The sequence below is a fragment of the Penaeus monodon genome, chromosome 38 (assembly GCF_015228065.2).
Source record: "Penaeus monodon isolate SGIC_2016 chromosome 38, NSTDA_Pmon_1, whole genome shotgun sequence".
Lineage (NCBI taxonomy): Eukaryota > Metazoa > Arthropoda > Malacostraca > Decapoda > Penaeidae > Penaeus > Penaeus monodon.
The window spans coordinates 1,497,490-1,504,989 of record NC_051423.1 but is presented as its reverse complement, the minus strand read 5'-3'; the positions used below and the strand labels follow the sequence as shown (position 1 = coordinate 1,504,989).

The 7,500-nt window shown below is 42.6% G+C and overlaps 1 protein-coding gene across 1 annotated transcript in view; it reads left to right on the top strand.

Moving 5' to 3' along the window:
* Positions 1-7,500, top strand: part of LOC119597122 (nephrin-like) — a 155,042-nt gene that overhangs the window by 129,565 nt on the left and 17,977 nt on the right. The window contains exons 12-14 of the mRNA XM_037946611.1: positions 1,203-1,389; positions 3,346-3,458; positions 6,959-7,061. Of these exons, the coding sequence (XP_037802539.1) occupies positions 1,203-1,389; positions 3,346-3,458; positions 6,959-7,061 (403 nt within the window). The remainder of the gene's footprint in view (positions 1-1,202; positions 1,390-3,345; positions 3,459-6,958; positions 7,062-7,500) is intronic.

Here is a 7,500-nt window from a genome sequence, read left to right as displayed (position 1 = left end):
CTCTCTGCTTCTCTTTCCTACTCCTACTCTTTTTCCGTCTTCAATTCTCTTCCTTCCTTTCCTCCTCCTCCTCCTTCCTCCTCCTCTTCCTCCTCCTCCTCTTCCTCCTCCTCCTCCTCCTCCTCCTCCTCCTCCTCCTCCTCCTCCTCCTCCTCCTCCTCCTCCTCCTCCTCCTCCTCCTCCTCCTCCTCCTCCTCCTCCTTCTCCTCTCCTCCTCCTCCTCCTCCCCCTCCATCCCTCCTCTTCATCCTGTTTATCCTCCTTCTACTCCTCTTCTTCTTCTTCTCTATCCCCTCTTTTTTCTATTTATTCTTCTCCTTAAATTTCCTTCTCCCCTTCCTTCCCCTTTTCCTCTTTTTTTCCTCTCTCCTTTCCTCCCCTTCTCTCCTCTTCTACATTATTTTCCTTCGTCTATTTCCCCTTTCTCGTCCTCCTCCTTTTCCTCCCTCTTCTCTTCTTTTAACTCTTCCTCTTTCTTTTCCTTTTTCTTTGCAACTCCACCTTTTCTTCCTCTTCCTCCTTTTCATCACGGTCTTCTTTCTTTTGCCTTTCTTTCAGTTATCATTTTTTTTCTATCCATCTTTTCCTCCTCCTTTTATTCCCTTCCTCCTTTATCTCTCCTTCTCCCTTTCTTTCCCTTCACGTCTCTACTTCTTGCTCTCCTTCTTGTTTTCCTATTCCTCTTCTTCTTTATCCTCTTCCACTTCCACTTCTTCCTCCTTTCTCTCCTTCTTCCTTCTTCTTTTCATTGTGCTCTTTTCTTTTGTACTCTTCTTCTTTCGTTTGTTTCTCTTTTTTTTTTTTTCCTTTTTTTTTTCCTTTCCCTCCTCCTCTTCTCTCTTATGCACCTGCTTTTTCCTCTTCATTTTCTTCATCTTCCTCCTCCCTTTCCTTTTCTCCATATTCCTCCTCCTATCAATTTCCCCTCATCCTCCTTCTCCTCTCCCTCTTCCCCATCTTCCTCTTCCTTTTCCTTTTCCCAATCTGTTTCTTCTCCCTCCTCTTCCTTCATCTTCCTCAACCCTTCCTTCCCCCCTTTCTTTTCCCCCTTTTCCTCCTTCCCCTCCTTTTCCCCATCTTCCTCCTCCTCCTCCCTTTTCCCCCTTTTCCCCTCCCCTTCCTCCCCCCTTCCCTCTTCCTCCTCATCCTTTTGCTCCACGAACATAAATCTAACACCCCCCCTCTCCCCCCTCCCCCCGCAGTCGCCCCGTGGGACGTCACCGAGTCGGCCTCCCCCCCCACGGTGGAGGAGGGGGAGGTCGTGAGCCTGACCTGTGAGACGTCCCCCGCCCTCCCCCCCGCCAACATCAGCTGGTCGTCCGAAGGGGCTCCTCTGCAGGGGGGCGTCAGCGAGACTCTGCCAGGGGCCTTCGGGGGAGCGAAGACCAGGTGAGTTCGTCGTGGTTTGCGGGACAGAGGAGGGTGGATTAGCTGTGGGGAAATTTGTAAATAATGATAATAATAATAATAAATAAATGAATAAATAAATAAATAAATAAATAAATAAATAATTAAATAAATACATGAATAAATAAAGAAAGAAATAAAACGAAAGTGGGTAGAAAATGCAGTCGCGAGATTCTTCTTGGGGATCAAGTTTTGGGATTCAGATACCAGGTGAGTCTGTAGTTGCGTCTCCTCATGAATGAAGTAGGAGGGGAAGATGGAGGAGATAAACAGGAGTGGAGGGCGGAGGAGAAATAAGAGAGGATGGTGGAGGAGATAGACAAAAAGAGAAAGAAAAGAGGTCACCTTTGACAAGATAGGTAAAATATGAGACCATAAGAAATTCCCGGGGGTTTAAAAGCCGGTTGGATTTGTGATTGTGCTTCATCGGGTGAGAAATACGAGGGTAGGGCAGATATACAAAGAGAGGGGGAATGGAGGTCAAAGAGAGTGGTAAGGAAACGCCAAAAGTGAGTAAATATGAGGTTAATTGGTGCTTCCAGCTCGGGTAAGTTTGTGGTTGTCTCCTTGCTTGAGTAACTGATGGGAGAGAAGATACAAGAAGGGAGAGAGGGAGGAAGGAAGTCATCCTGAGTGGAAATAAAATACCTAGAAAAATGAGGAGGAAGTGAGTTCGTAAAATACTTCCAGAGGCTTAAGGACGAAGTGAGTTTGCGGCTGTGTCTCCGCGGGAAATTATCAGAACGGAGGCAAGATTATGCAAAGGGAGAGAGAGAAGAGGTCACGCAGAGTAGCAGAGAAAAGTCAAAAACAAAAATGGATAGAAATAGAGGTCGCGAGATGCCTTCGGGGGTACAAAAGCAAGGGGAATGTGAGTGTCGTGTCTCCTTGGGTGAGAAATAGTACGGGATGGGGCGATAATGAAGAAAAACGAGTTGAAAGAATTATGATTTTTAGGAGAGCTGAGTCAAGAATTCCCCGGGTCCTACAAACATCAAGGAAGGAAGATAGAAAGATGAAACCGTGAAGAAACTCCAGATTCTTGGCGTAGAAAAGAGAAAGAAGAAAACGAAGAAACAGGAACTAAAAAACAGAAGGGTAAATAGAGAAACATGGAGAGGAGTTGGAGAAGATAACTTATTTGGCGCCTGTAAATAAGCCATACGAACCAAAGGAATTATGCTTCGAGTCAACAACGAGGAAAGAAAAAAAAAGTGTGTCAGAGTTCACTAGTTGCTTTCATTATCAAGTTGGCTTGATTTTCCTCAAGCAAAGCACCTGCAGTTGCCATGACAACCCGTGGATGGCGGTAGCTAGACGGAGAGGAAAATGAAGCTCCTGCAGCGAAAATTAACCATAAAAAGGAGGATATAAAGGACAATAAAGAACGTTGCAAAAAAAAAAAAAAAAAAAGAGTTCAGAGAATACGAAATTATGAGGGGAAAAAAATCTAATATACCATATTCATGCAAACAACAGTAACAATTCCAGGACAGGAGAAAATAATACATTCAATTTCCCTATTGGATGCAAAGATTCAGTAACAAACACCAGTAATCCTTTGACAAGCTATGTTGCCCCACTCAGGATTCATTACCAATGCAAGGGGATAATTTACAATGGAAAATATCCTGTGATCTTCCCATCAAAGGCTCCAAAGAGAAAGAAAAAAAGAATGTTTATCCACAGACAAACACAAGTTGTCGGTGTTTGCAAGACGCTCGCGTAAGTAATAATAATAATAATGATAATAATAAGGGGGACAAAACTCTAGGGACCAAAACCCCATATTCAATTACAAACCGCTTGTTGAATACAACTAGCGTATATTTGTCTACTATCTACATGTCTGTTTTCCTCGACAGTAACTGGTCGTATTTATAGTAAGGGAGTAAATTCATTCGTTGCCTTTGCTACGTTTTCGCTCGTTTTCGCCAGGTCGGAGTTGGAGCTGACAACGACAGCCGAAGACAACGGAAGACTGTTTACCTGCCTGGCTGACAACGGCATCAGGCCCTCGGTCAAGAAGGACATAACACTCCATGTCTTACGTAAGTTCACGCGGAGACTGTGGTCATTTTAGACTCTTTTTTATTATTGTTATTGGTTATTATTTTGGTTATTGTTATGAGTTGCTTTGTCATCATTATTTTAATTAGCATTATTACTATAAATATCATCATTGTTATTATTATCATCATTGTTATTGTTATGATCACTATTGTCAATATTGTATTATTATTATTTTATTATCATTATCATCATCGTTATTGTTACTACCATTATTATATAATTTCATTATTTTAGTTATTGTTTATATTATTGTTGGCATTACTATTGTTATCATCATCCTTATCTCCATTATGATAATGGTTATCATTATCATCATTATTAGCAGTATTATTATTATAATTATCCTTTGATTATCATCATTTTTATGATTATTATTATCGTCATTACCATTAGTAGTAGTAGTAGCAGCAGTATTAATGTAATTATAAGTGGTAGTAGTGAATTACTATTATTTTTTCATTATTTATATTATCATTATTGTTGCTGTTTTATTATTATATCTTTTATTATTATTATCATTATTATCATTATTATCCTCATTATTATTATTATTACTATCACATTTTATTATTATTATAGTTGTAGTTATTGTTACCATTATTATTATTTATATATTATTATTATTATCATCATATTCATCACCATCATTATTGTTATCGTTATCATTATCATGATTATCATTACTTTTACCATTATTATTATCATTATTACTTTTATTATCATTATTATTATTATCATTATTATTATTATTATTATTATTATTATTATTATTATTATATTATTATTATTATTATCATTTTATCTTTACCACTACAACTACTACTACTTTTGTTATTTTTAGTACTAATAGTAGTAGTACCATTTTTATTATTTGCTATTATTATTATTATTATTATTTATTATTATTATTTTTTTTTTATCATCATTATTATCATCATTATCATTAATACTGTTATTAGTATTACTGTAATTGTTACTACTGATAATCATTATTGTTATCATTATTATTAGTAGTAGTATTAGCAGCAGTATCCTTTTTGTTATCATTGTTATTATTACCTTTAGTATTATCAGTGCTCTTGTTGTTATTATTATTTCTATCACTAGTATTAGGATTAACAGTATTGTTTTTTTAATACTATCATTATAATTATCATTATCATCAACTTCCTCATAATTACGATTATTATCACCATAATATATAATCGTTACCATAATTATTATCACCATCTTTATAAGTGTTAAGGGGAACCAGAAGTGTAAATGCACACAAACGGACAGACAGACAATCAGACAGAGGGGTAGAAAAAGACGAAGGAGAGAGAGGAAAAGAGGAAGAAAGATAGGCATAGAGATCAAAAGAGAGAAAGACAGAAACCGAGAGAGGGATGAAGGCAGAGCTTGGGGAGAGGGAGAGAGGAAGATAGCTTGAGGGAGAAGGGAGAGAGAACATAGATGAAGAGGGAAGTAGCAGGGTAGAGCTTGGGGGAAGGAAAAGAGGGAACACAGAGCTTGACGAGACAGGAAGAGAAGGAGATAGAGTTTGAGGGGAAAGATACAGTGAGATAGAGCTTAAGGGGAGACGGGAGAGACACATCTTGACGAGGGAAGGAGACATAGAGATAGAGCTGAAGGAAGAGGGGGAGAGATAGAGTCAAGAGGTTAACAGAAGGGAGAGGCAAATAGAGCTAGAGGCTGGGAGGAGAGCGCGAGAAAGAGACAAAGAGCAAAGGCCGACCCCGGGGGACGTGCAGAGGCCTGAGCAGATCAATCCTTATCACTATTCCTGTCATCGCTAAGGAGCGACGCGCTGCCGGACAGACTGTGCAGCGACAGACAGACAGGCGGGCGGGCGGACAGGCGAACAGACAGACAGAAGAATAGACAGACAGAAAACAGACAGACAGACGAACAGACAGACAAGCGATTAGCCAGACAATCGAGCAGATACACAAATGAACAGAAAGACAGACGAACCATCAGACAGACAAACAACCAGACGAACCCGACGGACAGACAAACAGACAGATAGACGAACATCCAGATGCCAGTTAGTCGGCGCGCTCCCCTTCGGAGATCGAGTCTCATTCGCTCTAAAACGTATCCACATAAAGCGACTGTGTCCATTGCTCGCATAACTCCGAGGTTAATGTTTATTTAGCGTCAGAGCCGGACACGTAATGCAATGGATGCGGAATGTAATGGTTTGTCGCGTCGGTCCGGAATGCGGCGCCCGGGCCATTGTGCGGCCGGGGGGGAGGGGGGGATGTGGGGTGAGGGAGGGGGAGTGAGGGGGGGTGAGGGGTGAGGGATGGGGGGCGGGAGTGAGAAGGGGATGGGTGTGAGGGGCGAGGGAGGGGGGGGACGGGGGTGAGGGGGGGAAGTTGAGGGAGGGAGTGGAGGGTGGAGGGTAGGAGTGAGGGACGGGGGAGGGGTATAGGGTGAGGGGTCGAAGGGCGAAGGAGGGGGGGTTGGGGGATGGCTCACGGTAGGATGGCGAAACGAGAGAGAGAGAGATAGACAGAGAGAGATATAAATGATGTAGATGATGATAGGGAGAATGGATGGGGAGAAGGAAGGGAAAGAGAAAGAGAGACAAGCGGAGAGACAGACAGAAGGAGAAAAAGAATAAGGATGAGAGAACAGGGTCGTAATGACAGATAGATACATACAAGAAAGGAGATGAAGAGAGAAAGAGAAAGAGAGAGAGGGGAGAGAGAGAGAGAGAGAGAGAGAGAGAGAGAGAGAGAGAGAGAGAGAGAGAGAGAGAGAGAGAGATACAGAGAGAGAGAGAGAGAGAGAGAGAGAGAAGAGAGAGAGAGAGAGAGAGAGAGAGAGAGAGAGAGACAGACAGACAGACGGACAGACAGACAGACAGACAGAGAGACAGACACACAGACAGACGGACAGACGAACTGACAGAGAATAGGCGATACAGACATACAGAACGCCAAACAGACAGCCATAACACCTGATCAACCCAGAGAATTGCAAAAAGAAAAGAAGCAAAGAGAGACTGAGCGACGGCCCGCGAGGGGAGAGGGAGAGGCGAGACTGCGGCAAGAACGTCGGCCACTTATGTTCCTCTTCTTCCCCTCTCCCTCCCCCCTTGCTCCCCTTTTCTTCTCTGCTTCTCCTCTCCCTCCCCTCTTATTCCCTTTTTTTCCTCTCTTCTTCTCTTATTCTCCTTTTTCCTCTCTTCTTCTCTCCCTCCCTCTTCTCCCCTTATCTCTCCCCTTTTCTCCCTCCCCTCTCCGTCTCCTCTTCTCCCCTCTTCCTCTCCTCTCCCTCCCCTTTACTCCCCTTTTCTCCCCTCTCTTCTCCTCTCTCCCTCCGCTCTTCTTCTCCCCTCTCTTCTCACCCTATAATTTCCCCTTTTTCTTCCCGATCTCGTCTCCTTCTCGTCTCCCTCTTCTCCTTCCTCTTCTCCTCCCCCCTCCCCTCCCCCCTCTCCTCCCCTCTCCTGCCCTCCCTGCAGATGCCCCGATCTGGGTCGTAAAGCCTCCCGCGCAGATGCATGCGTACGAGGGCGCCAATCTGGTCATCACAGCCACAGCCTCAGCCAACCCAGGTCCTCCAAGGTGATTATCGATCTCTCTTGCCATGTTATTCCTGTTATTATTTCGTCTGTAAAAACTTCGTCCCGTTATTTCGTCTGCCTCCCTTTTTTTTTTTTTTTTTTTTTTTTTGTTTTTTTTTGCGTTTGCGTTGGGCGGTGATCTGTTCTCTTCTTTTCTGTTTGTTTGTTTTTCTTTGTTCTCTAGCTTTTTTTTTTCTTGTGATTCTTCTTATTTTGTTTTCTTCTCTCCTCTTCTAATTCTTCTTTCTTTGCCCTTCTTTCTTTCATTTCTGTTTTCTCTCTCTCTCTTTCTTTACATATACACTCAAATTTTTTTCACGAATTATTCCTCTCTCTCTCTCTCTCTCTCTCTCTCTCTCTCTCTCTCTCTCTCTCTCTCTCTCTCTCTCTCTCTCTCTCTCTCTCTCTCTCTCTCTCTCTCTCTCTCTCTCTCTCTCTCT